Genomic DNA, 23,523 nt, shown 5'->3' on the forward strand with positions numbered 1-23,523 from the left:
AGAGCTTCAATCAGACAACCTTTTCCCCAGAGCTGCTCAGCGTGTTCTGGGTGGTGAAGGTTTCTACAAGCTCAACAAGCAGCAAGAAAAATCCGCAGGAGAGCAGTCCTCTGATACCAAAATGGTCTCTCTGGCTGAGGAGCCCCTGCGCTTTTCTGCATCGGGGAGCACCACTGCATGTTTGCCTTGTGTTTAAACTCTGCTGCAGGCATCTGCCGGCGGCCAGGCTGTCGGGTTACACAGCACTGGACCAGCTCCTTGCAGCACTCCCGTGTTGGTGCAGGCTGAGCTGAGCTCCGCTGCCCCGGAGCGAGTCCTTCCATCACACCTTGGGAACCCAGAGGGATCAAGGTCAGGCCGGACGGGGCTCTGAGCAACCTCATCTAGTTGCAGATGTCCCTGCTCATTGCAGGAGGGTTGGACTAGGTGACCTTTAAAGGTTCCTTCCAACCCAAACCCTTCTGTGACTCTGTGATTCTATGGCCGGTGCGGCCAGAGCCGGACGCCGTCCCGCCAGCCGAGAGCGCTGGCTGCGGCTCGGGGGAGGTGTGAAGCCAGGATCCTGCAAACTCCCGGTCCTTTCCCGGGGGGATCTGCCGCTCTCAGGCCGAGCACCCCGGGGAGCCTGCGGGCGGGCGGAGCGCGGCTCGTTGCTTCCCTCTGCTGGGTGCTGCGGGATGCGGGATGGGGGATGTAGGATGTGGGATGTGGGATGGGGGATGGGGGATGGGGGATGTAGGATGTGGGATGGGGGATGGGGGATGGGGGATGCGGGATGGGGGATGTGGGATGGGGGATGTGGGATGGGGGATGGGGGATGTGGGATGGGGGATGTGGGATGGGGGATGGGGGATGGGGGATGTAGGATGTGGGATGGGGGATGGGGGATGCGGGATGTGGGATGGGGGATGGGGGATGTAGGATGTGGGATGGGGGATGGGGGATGCGGGATGGGGGATGGGGGATGGGGGATGGGGGATGCGGGATGGGGGATGGGGGATGCGGGATGGGGGATGTGGGATGGGGGATGGGGGATGGGGGATGCGGGATGGGGGATGGGGGATGTGGGATGTGGGATGCGGGATGGGGGATGGGGGATGCGGGATAGGGGATGGGGGATGGGGGATGTGGGATGGGGGATGTGGGATGTGGGATGGGGGATGTGGGATGGGGGATGTGGGATGCGGGATGGGGGATGTGGGATGGGGGATGTGGGATGTGGGATGGGGGATGGGGGATGGGGGATGTGGGATGGGGGATGTGGGATGGGGGATGTGGGATGGGGGATGGGGGATGTGGGATGGGGGATGGGGGATGTGGGATGGGGGATGTGGGATGGGGGATGTGGGATGCGGGATGGGGGATGGGGGATGGGGGATGCGGGATGGGGGATGCGGGATGGGGGATGTGGGATGGCGGATGTGGGATGGGGGATGGGGGATGCGGGATGGGGGATGTAGGATGTGGGATGGGGGATGTGGGATGTGGGATGCGGGATGGGGGATGGGGGATGCGGGATGGGGGATGTGGGATGTGGGATAGGGGATGGGGGATGTGGGATGGGGGATGGGGGATGGGGGATGGGGGATGAGGGATGGGGGATGCGGGATGGGGGATGCGGGATGGGGGATGTGGGATGGGGGATGTGGGATGGGGGATGGGGAGATATGGGATGGGGGATAGGGGATGTGGGATGGGGGATGTGGGATGGGGGATGTGGGATGCTCCTGGTCCCTGTGGCTCCCAGGCCTCCATGGTCTCAGCCCACAGTGGGGAGCTCCTCGTGTTAACAAGGGGGGATGTGGGGGGCATTGGCATATCTCTGCTTTGGGACCACAAATGAGAAAGCAAATCCATGGGATCGCACAGGTTGCCCCATGCCAGACTTGCCCCATAGGTTCTGTGTCCCATGTCTGGACCTTCACAGAAAGGATGTTTCTCCTTTTTTTTTTTTTCCTTCCTTTTCTCATTTTCCTCCTTTGTCTGAAGCAGGGAGATAGTCTAGAAGTAAACCACACACACCCCCGAATACGGTTGCTGCATTCAAAAGGTAGCTGTGCTTTGATATTGAGACTTTTAGGTTGAAAACCCAAAAGCTGAGGACCTTAATCCCCACACCTGCTTTTCAGACCTGAGCCGTAGCTTGCCACCAGCGTGGGACAGGAGAGAGGAACCCCTGAAAGCTGCTGGGCAATGACAAAACCTGCCGCCCTTGGGACTGCTCTGGGTCCTGGTCCCTGCGTGCAGAGAGAGAAATGAGGTGACACCAGCCCCCCCGCAGAGGCCCTGTGAGACCTATGTGCCACTGACTAACCCACAGGGAGGGGTACCCAAGTTAGGTGTGGGACACGGATAATTCCAACTTTAACAGTGTAAAATTGATTTTTAGGCATTAGAAAGCAAGTTAGTCTGCCTATGCCAAAGATACGTCAAGTGGGTCCCTGAGGCTTGAGGACCGTATTTAATTAAAACCATGAATGCTTACACTGGAGTCAATCTGAGCCAGGGGTTATGTGCTACAATATGTGCTGGGGCTGGACAGCCGTAAGGCATGCACATGCCAACAGCTGGTGACAACGATGTTTTGCAAATATCCCAATTTTGAGGGCTTGAATATCTAATCTGGAAATGTTGATTCCCAAGATGTCAGGTCACAATTTTCCTGAGAAAGAAAAGTAAAAAGAAAGAAAGGAAGGAGAAAGGGAAAATAAAATATCTGGCTGGGAAATAAAATATCTGGCTAAAGTCAATCTGTCTGGTTTTATTTCAGCACTAAATCTAGATTTAGTGCTTAATTTAAGGTACCCAAGTTTTACTTTCTCCATACTTTTATTAGTTTCCATTCCCACACAACCTCTTTCTGCTCACCCACTGGTTGACCATTCCCACTCTTTGTTAATATTGGATTTTCTTTTTATGCCCCCAAAGAGAATCCTCACAGAGTACAAGCCGAGGCTGAGCATTCAGACCAGGAATGGCAATGAAAGCAGAGAGCAGACACATTTACTGCATTAATCACGCTGGTGCTTGAAGCAGCAGCCTTTGAACACCCACGGAGGCAGGCAGAGCAAGGCTAGAGGCAGCGATCGCAGCAGATCCCGTGTCGTCCCGGTAGGGTTGGCTGGAGGAGGTCGGCATCACTCATCCGTGTGTCCGCAGCCATCCCACCTCATCCCGATCCCGCTGTGAAGGAGATGACACAGCGCTCCGATGGCTTTGTGTGCTCTGTCCCATGCCATAATCTGCGGAGGCAATGGAAGGTAATCTCTCACCAGGCAGCTCACACTAAAGGAGTTCCACTCAAAACCTCATTAATTTTGTGTACTTTCCATGGTGTTTGGCCAAGCAGAACAGACCAGAGCTCTGCCGCTCCCGGCTGCACGTGAGCCCCATGGGGACTCAGGGGGAGTGTATAAATATTGCCACCCCCCTGCCTCTCTCTGCAGGTGTCCCCTGGTTCAGAGGCAGATATCCTCATTCCTGGCTGTCACAGGAGCTGGTGAGTTGTCTGCAGTAGCTGTCATTTGTCAGGTTTCTGCGGCTGAGGTGCCTGATTTGAACTAGAAGGTAAAATTCTGCAGTGGAGAGAAACTCTCCTGGACCACTCCAGTCTGCAGCTTCAGGCTCTGAGATGAGAAACACCATTTTCCAGGAAGGGTTTGCTATGTAAATGCTGCTTCTTTGGCTCTGGGGTCCCTCTCTGACCTGAAGGCTGTGCTACCAGCAGCAGCTACCTGCAGGAGGGTTCCCCAGGCTCCACCTGGATCAACATTTCATGCGGGAGATCACAGCCCAGCTCTACAAAGCTGATGGCCTGCCTAACGACCTCATGTTGCCTTTCACGTATAATTCCCAATAAGGGGACCGGGATGTGGATTCAAAGAAGCAAAAGCCTATCAGCAAGCCTTCTGCTGTCATCACCAGGTTATTGCTAGTCAGAGCAGCTGGAGACCTAGCCCTGACCACCCATTGTCTGTGAAGGGTTCATGGCTCTTCTTCACATTTCGACTAGTTTGGCTGATGCTGCCCTCATGGGTGGCTTCATTATTTCTCTGGAAATACTGCAAATCACCTTCTCGGTAGGGCTGAGCAACTTGCAGAGGAACGGGAAGCACAGACAAAAGTGCCAAGGCAGCACCAAGGAGAAAAGCTGCAGCAGTCCCTGGTGCGCACAGAGGGGGCTCTGCACGCACAAACCCTGTTGCATGTCGGGTCACTGGAGGATTTGGGCTTGTTCAGTGCACATCTGGTGGCAGATGTGGCCAGCTGAGACCAGAATAGGAAGATGTGACACAGTGTGGGGCAGATTACACTAGGGCAGCACTGCTGGGTTGTATTTCACCCAGCTGCAGTGCAAATGCCCCCCCTCCACACACACACCCCCACACTATGCTGTGGGGCAATCCTTGGGCTCTGACACAAGCAAACACTGAGGATCCTGAGCTCCTCTGTGCCAGGATCGCACAGCTTCCCTATCAACAGCCTTGCTCTGCCTTACACCTTTGCTTCTGAATTTGCTTTAAAATTCAGCGGCTGTTCTGCCTGCCCGGCACACTGTCGTTCCCTGAGATCAGGCGCCCTGCGGGGTGCTGATCTTCCACTCTGCTTTGTTCTGCACAGGTTCATGGATCATCCTTTTGTATCGAGGCGATGCAGCCATCAGTAAGCAGCCTTGTTGCCCTGGATGCTGGGCGAACCTCCCCTGCCTTGCAGGGATCGCAGTCTGCCGTCATGCAAAATGTGATGTGAATGAGTGAGAGAGGTGAGGCGGCTGCTGAAAGAAACAGCACGTTGAATAAAATCAGTGTCACTCAGTCCCAACTTGTCACCTGCCTCAGATGCTTTTGGGTGCTACAGAACAAAAGCACAGTAAATAGCAGCAATTGGAGCGGGAAGGGCTGGATTGCTGGGTCCTTTGCCAAGCTTTTGCACCAGCTTGTGAACTTTGGTAAATCCCTTTGCTGGATTTCAATATCTGAGTCTACGAAATACACTTTTTAATTTATTTTATTACTTGATTCGGAGTCAGTATCTCAAGCACGCTTCCCCGATGTGCGGGGGAGTGATTTTTTAAAACACTTTGGCATCCAGAGAAATAAAGTGCTCCAGGGAAACTCAGGTGGGTTTTTCTGTGTCATGGACTGTGCTCCCTACCTCCTCCCCTATTTTCACTTACAGGGAAAGGAGCCCAAACTAATTCAGCTTTCACCCCACCATGGCGGCTATCAATCAAACCAGCGTATGGCTTGCCTCCTTCCATCTGCTGGGCATGGCAGGCCCGGAGCACCTGCACCCCTGGCTCTCCATCCCATTCTGCCTGATGTACGTCGCGGTGCTCCTTGGCAACTTCATCCTCTTGTTTGTCATTGTGACGGAGCGAAGCCTCCACGGGCCAATGTACCTCTTCCTGGCCATGTTAGCGGTGGCAGATCTCGTATTATCCTCCTCCGCAGTGCCCAAAGCCCTGAGCATGTTCTGGTCCCTTTCCAAGGAGATGTCTTTCCACGCCTGCCTTACCCAGATGTTCTTCATACACGTGAGCTTCATTGCAGAGTCGACCATTCTGCTGGCCATGGCATTTGACCGGTACGTGGCCATCTGCAACCCGCTGCGATATGCCACGGTATTCACGCACATGGTGGTAGCCAAGATAGGGCTGGCTGCAATCGCCAGGAGCTTCTGTGTGATGTTCCCAACAATATTCCTCCTTCAGAGGTTGCCGTACTGCAGACACAGCGCCATGCCGCACACCTACTGCGAGCACATGGGCCTCGCCCGGCTGGCCTGTGCCGACATCTCCGTTAACGTCTGGTACGGCTTTGCCACCACCCTCCTGTCCCCAGGCGTGGACGTTGTGCTCATCGGGGTATCGTATGTCCTCATTCTCCGGGCTGTCTTCAGGCTCTCGTCCAAGGACGCCCAGCTCAAGGCAGTTGGCACCTGCAGCTCTCATGCCTGCGTTATATTGATGTTCTACACGCTAGCGTTTTTCTCATTTTTCACTCATCGGTTTGGCCACAACGTCCCCCACCATGTTCACATCCTGTTGGCCAATCTCTATGTGCTCCTGCCACCCATGCTAAACCCCATTGTCTACACTATGAAAAACAAAGTAATTCGAGGAAAGGTGTCCCAAGTACTCTTCAGGACTGGGCAAGTGCGGTGACAGGGATGCTATTCCTTCGAAAGGAAAGCACGGAGAAATGGTCTGGACCAAAGCAGCAGAGTGTACGCATGTGATATAACCCATTTTCCTACCTTTTTTAGACTCAGCCCAACATCACTGCTGATCAGATTTCCTGCTAGATGTTTCCTCAGACTAAATTGCAACACTAATGAAAAAAGAAAATAGTGGGGAACCGTAGACCAGAATTCAATCTGATGCAATCTGCTGTTACACCATTACCATCAGAGCTTTATCGGTGGGTTTGGTTGGACCTACGTGGTGATGAGATGCATGTTTTCTGCTTGGACTCTGCCATGTCCAGCTCCCCATTGAGTGCATGTTTCTATGTCGTGTATCTCAAAGTTTTCAGAAAATATCAAGCATTTTCCTAGGTATAAGCTGAGAAAAACATACTGTGTTGGACTAAATGCAGGATTCACTGTTCAAGTTTCTCTGACCTCTTCAGTGCAAGCTAGATAAATGTGATCAATCCTTTAATTTTTACTGGCCTTTCCTACTGCCGAGAGTCAGCACTGCTCCCTTTGCACCACTGAATTTTTGCTAATTTGTAATAATTGGAGATCTGTCCCCAGATATTTTTTCAGGAAAACAAAACCAAAACCAAACCCAGAAATTTTGATAAATGGGGTGAATTATTATAAAATGGTTTGTGGCTCAAGGTTCTGCATCTTCCCGAGAGCAACACTCAAGACCGCGCATGTAGCACGTCAGTCCTGTGTGATGGGAGCATCGATGTCTGTCCTGCCCTGCTCTGCATCCCGCGTGGCTCCCAATGCCGAGCGCAGGGTTGAGCTGCCCCTCCGGACCCTTCCCTCCTGCCTGTCACTTCTCCAGAGACCGGACCCTTCTCATTAAACCTCGAGGCTCTTGACATCCCCACGATTGCTCCATCTCTGTCAGACTTGGTAGAAAATAACCAGAAATCCTGGCGCTTATGTGGGAGCTGACAGACAGACACAGACACAGACACCTTGCTTGCTTTGATTTACACAGCAAGGCGAATCAGCTGTAAAAAATATGAAAAATGGAAGAAAGGGGAAGTTGATAAGGATTAGTATGAATACTAATGTAGGAAGTGTGGGAAATTCATACGGGGGGAGTGTGTGTGTGTGGGGGGGGTGTTTTCACATAGAAAAATCCATAACCGGGAGAAAGGAGGACTTTCAGAGAGACGCTTTCTGAGCAATAACTAAGAAATTACTCGGTCACTGTATTGACAGTGAAACTGTCAGTCATGGTAGAAATGCTCAGGAAAATGTTTGCCTTGAGGAAAAAGCCAGATGTTAAAGATTTACCATATGCAAATGATGGAATATTTTCCCTCCAGGAGTCTCAAAAGAAAGCATCAAAACAACAAGCACAGGAATTTTCAGAGATCTGCAGCTCCAGACGATTGGCATTTAAGAGTTTTAAAAGATCTTGGGGCTTTTTCTGCCGTAACACGGAATGCTGCCGTGCGATGTGGACATTTCCACTCGCACACGACCCACACGGACAGCCCACCGCCCCGTCGCTGCAGGGAGCAGCCAGAGCCAGCCAGGGACTCTGCAGCTGGGACGTGCTCCCTACCCGCCCCAAGCCCCGGGACCCCAGCGCGCCTGGGGACGAGGATTGCTCACGCATGGCTGAGTGCAAGCTCGTGTCAGAAAGAACGCTGGCTTTCCTGCTCAGGCTTTCTTGCTCCCTGTTGGTTTCCGATTCGATTGCAATATTGCTGAACAGAGACGTTGTCCAACAGGCAAAAAAGGCAAAAACCCTCCCATTTGTGGGGCAGGAGTTGAAGCAGAGAATTGCATCATGTCTGCAGGTGATGGAGAGCTTCTGAGGAAAGAGGGCAGCTCTGGCAATTTTCTGGAGGTGTTGCAGCCTGGGGCTGGGTAGGTGGAAAGGAGAAGGTGGAGCAGCGGGTCGCAGGGCCAGGACAAGCAGCTGGAGCAGAGTGTGTTGGGAGGGGAAGGTGGGATGACCACACTTGGGACTACCGAGCATCCCTGGGCAGCTTGCATTTCCCAGAGACGTTTTTTGAAGCTCTGCTGGGATGGGGAAGGGCTGGGGCCAGACCCCACTTCGGTCTGGAAGTGTGTCCCACTTATGCACCAGAAAATCCTTCATTTCACCATCCCCAACAGAAGCAGATACAAGAAGCTCCCCAGATGAGAAATCTCATGGTCCTAGGGCAAGGAGGATTGCTCACGTGAGGCAGGGCTGCGTGATGAGCAGGGCTAGATCACAGCAGGGAACTTGGAGTGGTAAAACAATTCTCTGAAATTCATAGATCTGTGAGGATCAGCCAGAGACCTCTGTGTGTTAATCCACCTCTGCCTTCAGCGTCCCACGTGCAGTGGATGAAAGTGCCCCTGAGCAACCAGAGCCCAAGGAATTCCTCTTTCCCTGAGAGGCATGCAATTAGTAGACCACTAATGCTCTTCAAGGGTGGGTCATGACCATGTATGTCTTGTCCTTACTACTATCTCTGTCCCACAAAGCTGTGCATCAGCTCATCCTTTCAGGGTTTTGAGGGAAAAAACAGTGTGAAGTGTGGTTCAGCCTTCCCGTGGCACGTGCCGGGAGATGGCAGATGCAGATCCTTTGCTCACAAAGGTGTCTGGAGGCAAAACTTGGTGAGCTCACACCATAGCATCACAGGTATAAAATGCTGGTGGAATGGGGCATTTGAGTGCCAGGCGGCAAAATTAACTCCTCCCTGCTCCAAACCCTGTTTGTTTACATGGAAATAGAAATACATGATAAAGTCATGGATTAATCACGCATGCGTTACCGAGGAAGGAAGATCTCCAGTTCTCTGTTCGTGGGCTGACAGCCCATCCCGTGCACAGGCAGCAGGGTTTGGCATGCCCTGGACACACCGGGCTCACGGTGCAGACACATACCTTTACTTTTGTGCATGAAACCCCAGGTAGACCTATGGCAGACCCATCCTCGTGGTGGGTCTCACAGCTTAGCCAGCCTGTCTGAGATGATTCGTTCAGCAGGAATCCCACCTCGAGGACCTCCCTTGTCAGCTTGGCCCTGTCTATCTCATGCTAGCCAGCATTTGCCTTTGCTGGTTAATATTTAACTCTCCTTTGTACCCACTGAGAGTAACTGTTCTTACTGATAACCCCTTTCTGATGCTTGTGATGGCTGTTTTCCCTAATTAACTGATACAAATTGCTGTTATTCCTAGCATAATATTGGTGGATATATCCAGTACTCTGCTGCAACATTTTAAACTTTATTGAAATATTTATTCCTTCCTTTTTTTTTTTTTTAACCAGAGAAAGCAGACAGAACATCATTCTCCATTAGACATTATTGCAAGAGGAAAACCAATAGAGGAAATTATGTTTGGTTAAAATATTTATGCAGTTACATCAGAGTTATATGCATTTCTTCTAGTTAATAACATCTTATGTGTGTATTTCAAGAAGTCGCATCTGACCATAACAACGGCACACCTTTCAGCTGGAATTTTATTGCCTAAGTCTTAGCAGTTATTCAAGTTGGCACCAGGTGATGAGTTTGCCCTTAAACTTTTAAGCCAATTCTCATTGCGTCTCTGAGATGGGTGACTCCACTGCCACCTGCAAGGCTTTACCCACCCGCCCATGCAACCACGGTCAGACCCCTCAGCTGCGATGCAGCTCACACCATGACTGCGGAGTCACATCTGGCTTCTTGCAGCTTTCTGGTGGTCCAGGTACGGATCTGTTTGGTTTTCACATTGTACGTAATCCAGTTCATCATGGTGGGACCAGCAAGCAGATGTTGGCCATGAGGATGTGAGCAGGAGGAAAAGCATTTTTTCCCAAATTTGTGAATCATGGACAGACTGATCACTGCAACGTCAAAGATTAGGACAGCGCAGATATGGGAGGTGCAGGTGTTGAAGGCCCTGGACCGCTCCTCCTTGGATGCAATACTTAGTCTTAAGGATCATGATGTACAACAGAAAAAGTAACAGTGAGTCTAAAGCTATTGAGGAGAGAGCAAACACTTAAGCCATAAACGTTGCTGTCTCATAAATGTCACATAAATGTGACCACGCCACACTGGTGCAGACAGGAAAGAGTGCGAGAGACCATTTACCCAGCGATATTGCAGCATCTTCAGGAGAACAGAGGCCAGGAAGACCAGAAGTACTGCGTGGATGGTCAACCCCATGCCAGTCTTGGTGCCACGGAGTTTGTCAGGGGGGATGTATGCCTCGGGGGCTGCAGATCACGACAGAGAGGTCAAAAGCTACAGCCATGAGCACAGCAGACTCGGTGGAGAAGCTGTGGATGAAATACTTCTAGTTCAGGTATGCGTCAAAGTGGACGGTTTGGTGATAAAACCCACACAGCCCGGGCTCCAGCATCTCCAGCCTGTCACTCTCTGCTGCACTGGGAGACCCAAACCGGACCCAGTGCCCAGACATGGTCTCACCGGTGCTGAACTTTGTGGAACCGCACAGCCTGCGTGCCCCAGCACCCCCAAAGACCCACCACCACCAGCCACCTTCGCTGCAAGGTCTCCTGGTGATGTTGGGGTAACTTGTACCCACCAGGACCCCGAGCACTTCTCCACAGATCTCCTTCTGGCCAGACAGTCCTTATCTAGAATAAAGGCACCAATCAAAATGAAATTTAAAACACAATCTGTGGGACGAATCCATTCAGACCCAAGGCCATCTGTGGCAACAGCACACTACATCCTCAAGCACTGTTTTTATTTGTGCTAATTATTGTTAATAATAGCGACTGTTATGGCTCAGCTGTAAATTTGAGCTGTGGGGTTTGCTTTCTAAGCAACCTCACACTTCATAACCCTCGAACGGCTCTGACGGCAGTAAGATTACCAACCCACGGCCATTTCTGTTTACAATCCCACTATCTCAGCCGCCCCAAGTAGCCTTGATGCCCACTTGCAGCCTGCTCTTCAGGAGCTGTGATCAGCGTAAGTCACAGCTAGCAACTCTCTCACGGAAATACCTCCCCCACTGCAGCTGGGAGGCCCTCTGTTACATATAGTTAAGTGACTTTTTTTTTCCTTTCTTCTTTTCTGGAATTTCCCATGGAACAAAAAAGAAAAGTCTCCTGCCAGGCTTGATTGTCAATCAATTTTGAAAATCTTTCTGTCAGAAGCATGATATCCATCCTTCCCAGGGAGACAGACGCATAGGTAACCATTCATAAGACACCTAGCATTTCTAGCAGCACTCACAAAATTAATGCAGCCGGCAGCTTTTCCTTTTTTCACCAAATCATATAGTTTACACCTCAAGTGGAGTTGAAACCTAAATACTCAGAGTTCAGTTTATCTTACAATCCATGAGAAAGTAAAAACGGAAAAGCTCAGGAGGGCGAATCGGTCAATGATCAGATCGCATCTCTTTGCACGTGTCTTGCAGACGAAGTCGCCCTGGATGCGTCCCAGCGCCACGTCCGTCCTCTCCGCATCGCGATCCCGTGGCCGCTGCTCCGTTTATCAACACCGCTATCACCTCTCCCGTCTTCCCTGCTACCTACCCACATTTTTCCCTTCCTCAATGTGTATTTTATACTATTTGTGTGATTTTTTCAGACCATTCCTGCACTTTTTCAAAATTACCCTGGGCAGTAATCTTTCTTTTTTTCTGTGCTTCTGGAGAAGCCGTGGATTGAACAAATATTTCCTCTCCTCTGTTACCCGGGCTAATATAAGGTCCAGGATGCTCATTCAGATTCTCACTTCATGTCTTTCCAGTAGCACGAGAAATAGGATTTGAAACTTCCCTGTAATGGTTCAAGCTCAGCAATATTCTCTGGCTCATTTACAAAAATAGTATATAATATGTATGCTAATTAATCTCAAAAATTATGGTCTTTTTTTCCCTATGTACAAACTTTTGCTATCCTTCCACACAAAGGAAGTGATCTGATTGATATGATCCGTATTTGCCAAATTTGTAAAAGTTTCTGCTTGTCTCATTATTGACCAAAAAACATTATTTGATCATTCATTTACGTATAAATTTTCTAAGGATTGTGACTAAATTTTACCCTAAACACAAGAGTGTGTAGGGGAGTCCCTAACCGGTGAATTGATGGGAGGTTTTTGGGGAGCATCATGAAGTTCGGTGGCAGGAGGACCTGCGCCCTGTCCCCGGGGCGAGCGGCGCAGCCCAGGCGTCTCCAGGCTGTCAAGCTGTGCACGGCTCCGAAGACCACCGGTGGCCACCACCAGCCCCTCTGGCCAAAGCTGCGCCGGGACGGTCCCCGCAGTTTGCTGGTACAGACTTGGCCTGTGCTGGCCCCCTTCCTGTATTTTCCTACCAGCTGCTACTGGAGGCTTCAGACCTCCTTTTTTTCCAATTTTAAAGATCTTTTTTTTGCTCTGCCTTTTTCCCAGCTTCCGCTCTTTCCTCCGTCCCTCCCCACAGCAGCAAAGAGCTAAAATTGCTGTCTTTGGTAATACTTGAGGCTGAGATGAGACCAGTCATCAACCTCAGTATATTGCTGTGAAACAGAAACGGGACCGTTGCCTTTAGTGGAGTTTCTCCAGATTCACACTACAATGAACCATGTCAGGGTCTAAATCCGAATGCGGGAGGGCAGGCTGTGTATGTCACTTCAGGTCCCACCATGCTCAAATGACAGAGTGCGCTCCCAACTCCTAAAGCAATTGGAAAAAGTTTCAAGAGTGAGATATCAGTTAGTTTTCTGTTAACAACTAAGAGCAAAGTGAAGAATCTGAAAGATAAGACCCATCAATAGAGTGATTTTTAAACAAACACCTGGATAGATGGATGCTTAGACAGATGTTTTCTTACGGAAATAACAGAGCATCCGCTGTGGCCAGTGCATCCGAATCAAAGTCTTCTGTTTGTTTGTCATGATCTTGGCATAGCATTAAAAATCCCTAAAATGCATTTTATATGAGAGGTGTATGGGCTCCTGAGGGACGACTTATCATGTAGCCCTGCAATCCCTGCAGAGATTTACTCAGCTGGGAATCTCAGCTGATATTTATCGCTTTAAACTGCAGATCACCTTAAACATTGCACAAGCAGTGAGACACTCCTGTGTGTTTATTCAGCCTAGAACAGTCTTTGCCTGTTCCAGCTTCGGTGCTTAATTTCTTTTCATTCTCATTGATTGCAAAAGACAGAAACGGATGCATCCGCTTTACAACAGACTGCCAGTGGTTCACAAGTACGCTCCAGCTGAAGGGGGGCTGCGGCAAGGCAAGCCGGGCGCTGGCCCTGTTTAAACAGAAGAGCAAACATCGTTATACACTTACGCATCTTCCTGATACAAACCTCCCGTGTCAACAGGGTCAGTAACACTAATAAATCCAAGGAGCGCAGACTTCAGATCTCCCAAGCCTTTTATATACATATATGGAAACACAGTACTCGGATCACCAGCTGAATTTGTGTTCTTTATGGTATTTACAGATACAGCCCTTCTGCTGGACCTCGAATCATCACCACAGGGGCCAGGTTCCACTTTTAGAGCCACAGATATAAACTATCTGGCTGCTGTATCTGCGGCTCACAACAAGCAAACGGCTCCTGCCTGCACATCAGGAGGCCGCTGTGCTGCATGCACGCGCTCTCCCCCACCGTGCCCCTCCATCCCCTGGGACCGGCACCCCCCAGCCTCCCTCCTCCCGTCTTTTGGGGACACCAGCAGCGTGCGGCAGGTAGCCGAACGCTGGGGGTCTCTGCACGTCGGCTTCCCAAGTTAAGATCAAAGCAATCTTTAAATCCAAATACAGGTCGAGAAGAGCAACGCCGAGGTGAGTGGCTGGGTCTGTTGCTCCCTTCCCGCCCCACGGTGGGCTGCCAGCGCCCCACGGGCTGTGCACCTCGCCCCAGAGAGGCCCCCGAGCTGATCCCACAACCTGTCCCACCCTCCCAGGGTGCAGCAGGAGCTGGGACCCATCATGGTGTACGGCGTTAATGGGGCAAGTGCCCCGCAGGGACCGGGATGGGACAGGGAGCAGCTTCAGTTGCCCAGATGGGAGAGGGACGGACACCGAGCTGCAGGCTGATTGCAGATCCAGCTGCCAGGCTTTGGCCGCTTGCTGCAACATCTGTACGAGGATTTGCACAGCTGTCCCATGGGCCAGCGAGGAGTCTGGTGTGGGAGACTGGGTGAGCCATGAGGGTACTGGTGGTCACCCAGCTCCTCTGCTGGAGGAGCCCCCACAGTTCAGTGGCACTGGAAGGGGGCAGAGGGTCGGAGCTGCAGGTCTCGTCACGCTCCTCAGCCTCCTGCTCTGCCAGCCTGACACCTCCGCCACGCCGTGCTGACAGCTCGCGCAGGGAGCAGCACCCGCCTGACCACAGCCATCCCCACGTCTGCCTGTCTGCCTGTCTGTCTGTCTGCAGCCTGACCTGAGATGAGCAGAGGTGGAGAACCCGGTGCTGCGCACGTCCCCAGGGAGGTGGATGGGTCTTGCACCACAGGAGACTTCCCCTGCTCACCCCTGCCATCCTGTGCTGATGCTCGGGGCAGAGAGGTGGGTGGACATGCTCCTTTTTGTGCATGTTGGGGTGTGGAGAGAAGGCGAGGCAGAACCTGTCCGGGGAGGGCAGAATGTTTCTGCCATTGCATTTCAGCATTTTCACCTTGTGTTCAAAGCAAAGGGAAAACCTCCAGCTCCAGTGGCTGACAGGCAGGGACATCCACCATGGCGTTTCTGTGCGTGGCACCACGGCCATGCCAGTGCCTGCAAACCCAGCATGTTCAGGGTGGAGAAGGTCACACATGAGTTACAGACACCAAAGGGGCTGCGCAGTCACGTCCCACTGCATGCACAGCTCACTGGGACGCCGTGCTGAGCCAGGCTCTTGGGGTGGATGGTTGCTGATTTAGGTAGCTGCTGCACTGAAATTTTTTTTTTTTTTTTTTTTTTTTGAATCATAGGGCTTGGCAGGGACCTCTGGAGATCATCCAGTCCAGCCCCCTGCCAAAGCAGGATCACCCAGAGCAGGTTGCACAGGATCACGTCCAGGCGGGGTTTGAATCTCTCCAGAGAAGGAGACTCCACAACCTCTCTGGGCAGCCTGTCCCAGGGCTCGGTCACCCGCAGAGGGAAGAAGTTTTTCCTCATGTTCAAACGGAACTTCCTGTGTTCCAGTTGGTGCCCGTTGCCCCTTGTCCTGTCGCTGGGCACCACTGAGAAGAGTCTGGCCCCTTCCTCTTGACACCCACCCTTTAGATATTGATAAGTGTTGATCAGATCCCCTCTCAGGCTTCTCTTCTCCAGGCTAACCAGCCCCAGCTCTCTCAGCCTTTCCTCACACCAGAGATGCTCCAGGCCCCTCCTCATCCTCGCAGCCCTCCGCTGGACTCTCCCCAGTACTTCCCTGTCTGTCTGGAACTGGGGAGCCCAGAACTGGACACAGAACTCCAGCTGTGGCCTCACCAGGGCAGGGCAGAGCAGAGGGGGAGGAGAACCTCCCTCGACCTGCTGGCCACGCTCTTCTCCATGCACCCCAGGACACTGTCGGCCTTCTTGGCCACGAGGGCACACTGCTGGTCATGGAGAGCTGCTTGTCCCCCAGCACTCCCAGGTCCTTCTCCGCAGCAGGTCACCCCCAACCTGTACTGGTGCTGGGGTTGTTCCTCCCACAGCTCCTGCCTTGGGAATGGTTATTAAAGACACAGCATCCCACCTGCGCTGGCAATGCACATCCATCCCCAAGGCTATGATCCCAGTGCTGGTCTCCATCAACAGCTCCTCATACCACCAAGGATGAACAGAAAAAGCTTTACTGGGTTGGAGCTGGGACCACTGGGGAGGACAAAGTGTGGCACCCTGGGAGGGCTCCTCGGCCGGCTCCTGGGACGTGGCCGGGGACCACAGGGCAGCTGTGTGCTCTGGAGCATCTCACACGTGTGCATCAGGCTCTGGAGGATGGAGAGCCCAACTGCTGCCCAGAGCTCCCTGGGAGCGGTGGTGGGCACACGTCTGCCCCAAAGGCCACTGTCCTGAGCAAACATGGAAAAACATAGGAAGCCTCACCTTATGCCAGAGCTGGATTTCAAGGCAACCAGCAATTCACCATAAAAATACAAACTCCTGATTCCACTGAACGCTAAAAATGGGCATTAAGCAGAAGTGTGAGATATGTTCCATAAATCTCAGAGTCGTTCTTCTTAAGCTATATTTAGCTGTGAAGATTGCTACCTTTCAGACTGGAAGAGCAACCTGTGAGTTTGAAAGATTTTTATAGTTTTTCTGACTGTAAAGTTAATCTAATAAAAGGCAGCACCTCTCACCACAAACTATATTTGTCTGACATATTTGCAGCTACATACTTAAAGTAGCTATGTATTTATAACGATATTTTTACAGCTACAACAAACACTACCTCTGCAAGCTCTGCCCTTGGAGTTTCTGCAGCCGCCAGCCCTCCTGCCCGCAGGTTCCTGATGGCCCCAGCATCGTTCTCAGGGACTTATGTCCAGCAGTTGGCTTGGCACTTGCTGGTGCAGGACGCCTTGGTTGGCATCAAGGATGAAGCCTCTTGACTGATGCCCAGGAAGGAGTCGGATGTCTTTCACGCTCATTTCAGTTAAGGGCTGTTAGGGAGGGAAGGGATGTTGTCTTTTGTTTCCCAGATTCCTCCTACCTTGGGATGTGTGGCCTTCTTGTGAAGGAGGATGGGAAACCTGAGCAAAAGTGTAAACAGACCTGGAGGAGATGAGGTTTAAAATCTTCATTTCAATTCCACCCTGAGATGCAGGGAGTTCATTTTCCTTAAAAATGCTGTGCTGAAAAACACTATTACTCAGTATACAGTCTTTCCTTGGGGCATATGTTTTCTAAAATGGCTAAAAATGTCTAACATAATGAGTTAGAACTATTAAAAAAAAAGTATTGGTGGAAAAAGGCAGTATGGCTGAAGTATAATACCTGGGGGTTGTAATCAGGACACATGTGATGGTGAAAGCATTTCCAGCAGGCAGTGATGCTTTTCCCCTCGTGATTTTACCTGAGCGAACAATTTTTCAATAAAGCATAATGAAAAATCCATGTATTATTCAAAACGTTGTACTGCCATTTCAGTGTGGTTTTAATAAGTGAACAAAGAGTAGCGATCAGGTGTTTCTCCTTCTCGAATGTGAGCTAGCACACACAGCACCACGCAGCAGCCGTGCACTCACCTTCTCCTCCACGCTCTTGGCCCCCCCAGGGACGATGGTTTCTGTCCCTGGTCTGTACCAGAGAACACAAGAAAATCAAGGCAGCTTTAAATCTGAAATTCTCTCCAGAATGAGCTGCAAGATGCAGGGGTGATACAGAAAGTGCGTTACGCAGCCCCGCACCACCAGCACTGTGGGATGGGCAGAATGGAGAACTAGAGCAAGCCCCTCTCATCCAACACGCACGTTTCCCTTGTGCTTCGAGCCTTTGCGCGTTAAACGGAGCAAGTCTGCTAATTTTTTACACCTAAGGGCTGGCGCCCGTTTGCATGTAAGATGACATTTTAATGTTACCTATTGGCAAATCCAAAATGGCTTTAGGATTTACATTTCAAGGTAAAACAAGGTGTGGTTTTTCACCGTGACTATGAGTTACTGCCAGAACAAGAGACCACAGATGGTGGTGAACTCTGTCCCTGAAGGTGTTTCATCCAGAGTCTCACATCAGGAAGAAAAAGCGTATCTAATGCAGAGGAAAAGGAACAGAAAGAGGGGAAGTTGCTGAAAAACACCTGCCCTGGGAACCCTCCCAGCCCCTCCACTCACACAGTTTTCCTGAACTTGGAGAAATCACTCTTTTGAAGCTCAAAGTGGATGCATTATTGATAGGAGAAGTTTCCTGACTGCGTTGGCTGAATTTTAGAGATATCGATAGTGTGTTGCAGCTGTCTGCACACGAGCTACACGGTGTGTCTGCCGCAGCTATGAAACACGTATGATGATAAATATAGCTGTCTCTTTTACTCTGCAATTCAATATTTCTACAAGCCCTTTGTCGTGGTTTAACCCCGTCAGGCAGCTCAGCCCCACGCAGCCGCTCGCTCACTCCCCTGCCCCCGCCATGGGATGGGGGAGAGAATTGGGAGGGTGAAAGTGCAAAAACTCATAAGTTGAGATAAAGACAATCTAGTGGGTAAATTAAACCCATCCTCCTTCTTCCCTCATCTTTTATTGCTGAGCATGCCGTATGGTATGGAATATCCCTTCGGTCAGTTGGGGTCAGCTGTCCCGGCTGTGTCCCCTCCCAAATCCTCAGGCACCCCCATCTCCTCGCTGGTGGGGAGCAGAAGAGGCCTTGAGGCTGTGCAAGCACTGCTCAGCAATAGCTAAAACATCCCTCTGTTATCAGCACTGTTTCCAGCACAGACCCAAAGCAGAGCCATGAAGCTAAGTGCTTCTTCACACTAGATATGAAGAAAAATAATTCTATTCCAGCCAAAACTACTACACCCTTCCATCTTATTTCTATCCAGGTAAGCAAAATTCCATAGGTAAACGTTGTTTTGGCATGCAGTATTTTGCCAGAAATACCCTTATCAATGGGATAGGTGCTTGGGTCCCTGCTGGAAAATGAACAGTAACACAAAATGTCCTTTGAACAACCACCCTTCTGCTGCCCCATTCTTTGTCTATCTCTCCGTCCTAGGCCACCGCAGTCTTCCACTGAGATGCCTTAATGACCGTCCTCAATGTTCTCCACAACACTCTCAAAGTTGTCCTCGTCACCTCAACCACCTCAGCTTTTTGCTCCGTGTTTTTCCCATCGCTAATCTCTCCAAAGAGATTCCTACTTACCAGCCCACGCCCAGGAAGAACTCTTTCTTACCCTAAGTATATGCTGTTAATTCGGGACATGTTGCTTAAAAAAGTGCCCTCTCAGCAGGCTAAAGAATTAAGAACTGGATTTTCCCAAGTGACGGAGCTGTCTCTGAACCACAGACATTAATTCATTGCGTAACATTCATTCGTTGGATAACACACGGCTGATCCATACAAATCAAGATGTAGACATACCATTGAAGTGGCCCGCAAACCCAGCACTGGTATATATTTATCTGAAATTTTGCAATTGGAAGTGTAATTTTTTTTGTTGTTGTTATTTAGCATTTCTGTTGTTATTTAGCATCTCAGTCACGTAGCCCAGGAAGAGAAGCAATTGGTAGCAGTAGTATTTAGTATCTGTACCCTTGCTATACATTGAAGCACAGATCAGATACTTTATTATAGTATTAGAGGTGCAGAATGAAAAGACAATCCCTGCTATCAAGATCTTCAAATCTAAGGACAGGAGAAGAGAAAGAACTGAGGGGAGAAAAAGAACAATAAACAGCATGGGTCATCATGAGAGACTGCAGGAGCTGTACGTGTCACAGGCAAACAAGAGGCTCTATTGCAAATTATGGATTTCATGAACAGGATCAGCTGGAAAACAGAGGGGGTTGAGATTGTTTAAATTTCCATTTTCATGTTGCTCCTCTTATCAAAATCATCTGGAACAGATGAAACTTCATCTGCAGTAAAAGAGCAAGACAAATATCACATAATCATCCATGACGGTTGTACTGCCACTGAAATTGGCTTGTGACTGATTGTGCAGCCTTTAGATGGAACAGAGCATTATTCAGGTACTCAGGGTGCAAAACATATGAAGGAGTCAGAGGACAGGGATAACCACAAGAAACTGTGGGTGCTAAAATGCTCTAACGGTCAGCTAGAATCTGTGGACCCGAGAAAACTCCTGGCTGCCCCTCAGGGGGACAGACCCGAGTGGCAGTTGTGACCCACTCCACACGCTGGGAATTCCGATGAGTTGATTTTAACGTATGGATATCAATGATAACTGTGAATACCTTCACTGAGTAGATCCCCACATGATGCAAAGCAAATGCGCTTTCCAAATGAGGAATCTGGATCATCATGTTAGGTGGGTGTTTCCCAGAGCAGCGATCTCTGCCAGGGACATCTCTGATGTCCCACCAGAGGAGCTCCTCCTTGGCATGAGGATCCTGAGGACACATCCCTGTGGATCTGTTTAGTTTTTATACTGTAGAAGACGGGGTTCAGCGTGGGAAGGACCGGCAAGCAGACGTTGGACCTGAAGATGTGAACAAGAGGGGAAGGATCCTGGCCATACTGGTGAACCATGGACAAGCCACCCATGGGGATGTACAGGATCAGGACTGCCATGATACAGGACAGGCAGTTGTTCAAAGCCTTGAGATGCTCCCTCTGGGATGTGATGCTCAGAATGGCCCCAGCAATCAGTATATATGACACAAAGGTGAGGATGATGTTGAACGTCAGACAAAAAATGGCTACAGCAAAGTCATACCAGTTACTGAATGCGATGTCTGCACATCTGATTGATGAGACAGCAGGCGATGGCAGCCCTCCTAAGAGGTATCCGCACAGAGCAGCCAGCCCAATCCTGCCTATCCTGGCACTGCTGAGGATGGAGGAGTATCTCTGCAGGTACCAGATGGTCACATAACAATCAAAGGCCATGGCCAGAAGCACTGAGGACTCCACAAAGGAGAGGAAATGAACAAAGTAAAGCAGAGCAAAACATTCTCTGAAACTGTTTTCCCTGTAGTTGACCCAGAAAACACTCATCACAGTTGGCATTGTAGAGAGAGACGAAACCAAATGGGTGATGGCCATCAAGGACAGGAATTGGTACATGGGCTCGTGGGGGCTCGGATCGGTCCCGATGGCAAAGAGGATTGTGCAGTTCCCCGCAAGTGACGCAATGTAAATGCAAGTGAAAGGGATGGAGAGCCAGACGTGGGAAACCTCCAGCCTCCGAATGCCTGTTGGGGTGAACAGCATGAGAGGAATGAGAGGAATTGGTTCTGCTGTACACGACATGATGAGCTGAAGCACAAATAGGCAAGGTAATCCTGTAATCAGTGAACCAAAGAAGAAAGAACAAACTAGAAGTGATCCAGTATCATAAATCTGCCAAATCTAAGCAAACAGATTTATGTTATGCACTCTGGCTCTCTCAGAGTGCTGCAGTACGAGCTCTTATTTAAATGAGAGTTTGATGGTACAGAAACATACCATTAAAGATGTAAACATTGCACTTTGCTATGGCAGCAGTAAATACGCATACCTATGAACCCGATAACTTCTTCATTTACCTGTTACTGTGACAAATATCAATACGCAATGTTACTCATTAAAAACATCATTGAACTAAGGAAAAGGGAGGAAAGTTTGCGGTGGCTCCCCAGATAAATAATGACTTATCAAATGTACTGGGTGAAGCAAAGGCATTTGTGCCAATTTTATAGAATCATAGAATCTTTAAGGTTGAAAAAGACCTCTAGGATCATCAAGTCCAACCGTCGACCCAACACCGTCATGTCTACTAAACCATGTCCCTAAGCACCATGTCTACACGTCTTTGGAAGACTTCCAGGGATGGTGACTCCACCACCTCTCTGGGCAGTCTGTTCCAGTGACTGACCACTCTTTTGGTAAAGAAATTTTTCCTAATATCTAATCTAAACCTCCCCTGGCACAACTTAAGACCATTTCCTCTTGTCCTATCGCTTGTTACTTGGGAGAAGAGACCAACACCCACCTCACCATAACCTCCTTTGAGGTAGTTGTAGAGAGCCATCAGGTCTCCCCTCAGCCTCCTCTTCTCCAGGCTAAACCACCCCAGTTCCTTCAGCCACTCCTCATCAGACTTGTGCTCCATACCCTTCCCCACTCCGTTGCCCTTCTCTGGACACACTCCAGCACCTCAATGTCCTTCTTGGAGTGAGGGGCCCAAAACGGAACACAGCACTCGAGGTGCGGCCTCACCAGGGCCCGGTACAGGGGGACGATCGCTGCCCTGGTCCTGCTGGCCACACTGTTCCTGATCCAAGCCAGGATGCTGGTGGCACCTGTGGCGTTTCAGGGCTTCTGCTTTGTGCAGTTGAGAGACCCTTGCACCATTGATACGTTTTCTTACTCCAGAAATAAGTAGGAGCCTCTCTTTACGTGATGAATTTGGCAGTGCTGCCGAGTTGTCTAGACTCTGCCCCAGCTGCTCCCAGTCCTGATGCCAGAGGAGATGCGGTTTCATGCTGGCTGTGGCTCCGCTCTCCTCCCTCTTCCCACACAACACACCTCCAATGCCTTGGTTTCAAGGAGCTGAGGAACCACATCTCCAGTGCCACTATATCACACACCCCTCACCTGCCCAAACACAGCCAGGGAACATCCTCCAAGTCTTTACAGTGATTGCCCATGCGTTACAACAGACTCTTGGAGAAATGGCTGACAGGAGAGCTGTATTACTTTTATAAATATATAGTGCATCCATGCTGAGACATCACAGAAATTCCGCATGTTCATTTTATCCATGGAGAATTTCCTAAGTACCTGGCAGGTGCACAGGACTTCTAATCTGAATACCTTTTAAAGAGCAGTAAAGCGTAACGAGACACAGCAATATAAATCTGAATAATTCATACTAGACACCAGGTTCTGATTTTATGCTGAGCAGGTAAAACTGACTTAAGAGAGGATTTGCTGTGGTGGCTGGGAAGCAGGTTTCTGAAAACAGAGCACGCTTTGAGGTAGCAGAGGACATATCAGAATTTTTAGTTGCTGAAGGCAGAAGGGTTTGGTAGCTCAATTAAAACCGGGAGTACATTTTTAGTCGTGATTTTGCATTATTGGGTGCCTGTTACCCATGTACTAACAGAAGGCTCCAGCCCTGGGTGTCTTACCTGAGTTAAAGTCTGAGCTCGGTCTCTCGGTGCCCATGAAATGCTGTGAAGCACAACAGGAGACTGCAAAGCAGGGCCAGGGTTTGTGAATCCAACCTTTTGTTTCGCTCCCTGCTCAGCAGCTCCACGGTTAGTGCTCAGAAGGATTTAACAGAAAAGACCCAAACTGAATGCTGATAGAGCTTAGGACTGGAATCACCAACAGGGAACAGTCCTTATTCTGCTGCATGAACCTGATGTTCACTCAGACCTCGTGCACTTTGGGTTCCTTCATCTCAAAAGCGGCACAGGTCACTGGGACGTCCCGTGCTCCAGCTCACTTACCAGAGATCCTGGGCACGGTCCGTGGCAGGGGCAGGCACTTCTGCCTTCAGCTGGTTCCTTCCTTCCCTGTTCCCTCAGTTATGGACTTCCAAATAGAAAAAGACCATAACAGCAGGTGAAAATAGCATGCTAGCTCTCGCACCCGGTCAGAGCAGAGTGGGTACCAGGAGAACACTTCAAATACTTCGGCCAACTGCAGGTGTATTTCTCCTGTGGTTGGACACTAGCACCAGCTTATTTCTGACCATATGCTTCCCTTTCTTGATCAAAACCACCCATTTTTCCACTAGCTGTTCAAGGCAACGACGTCTCCATCAGC

General features: G+C 50.2%; 2 protein-coding genes and 1 pseudogene across 3 annotated transcripts; 1 reads left to right on the top strand and 2 right to left on the bottom strand.

The window, feature by feature from the left end:
• Window positions 1–3,078: 3,078 nt before the first annotated feature.
• LOC129201936 (olfactory receptor 52B2-like) lies at window positions 3,079–6,302 on the top strand. Of its 2 annotated transcripts, none has more exons than XM_054813931.1 (3): window positions 3,079–3,260; window positions 4,621–4,762; window positions 5,179–6,302. In XM_054813931.1, the coding sequence occupies exon 3, from the start codon at window positions 5,216–5,218 to the stop codon at window positions 6,164–6,166; it is 951 nt and encodes a 316-aa protein (XP_054669906.1). In that variant the 5' UTR covers window positions 3,079–3,260; window positions 4,621–4,762; window positions 5,179–5,215; the 3' UTR covers window positions 6,167–6,302. The 2 variants fall into 2 exon arrangements, with proteins under 2 accessions (XP_054669906.1, XP_054669907.1); XM_054813932.1 differs by lacking the exon at window positions 3,079–3,260 and adding an exon at window positions 3,465–3,499.
• Window positions 6,303–9,832: 3,530 nt separating this feature from the next.
• On the bottom strand, window positions 9,833–19,005 carry LOC129206388 (olfactory receptor 51L1-like; annotated as a pseudogene).
• A 1,065-nt stretch (window positions 19,006–20,070) lies between these two features.
• On the bottom strand, window positions 20,071–21,018 carry LOC129206445 (olfactory receptor 51Q1-like). The gene has a single exon (XM_054825625.1). The coding sequence runs from the start codon at window positions 21,016–21,018 to the stop codon at window positions 20,071–20,073; it is 948 nt and encodes a 315-aa protein (XP_054681600.1).
• Window positions 21,019–23,523: the final 2,505 nt, after the last annotated feature.

The sequence above is a fragment of the Grus americana genome, chromosome 1 (genome assembly GCF_028858705.1).
Source record: "Grus americana isolate bGruAme1 chromosome 1, bGruAme1.mat, whole genome shotgun sequence".
In the NCBI taxonomy this organism is placed as follows: domain Eukaryota; kingdom Metazoa; phylum Chordata; class Aves; order Gruiformes; family Gruidae; genus Grus; species Grus americana.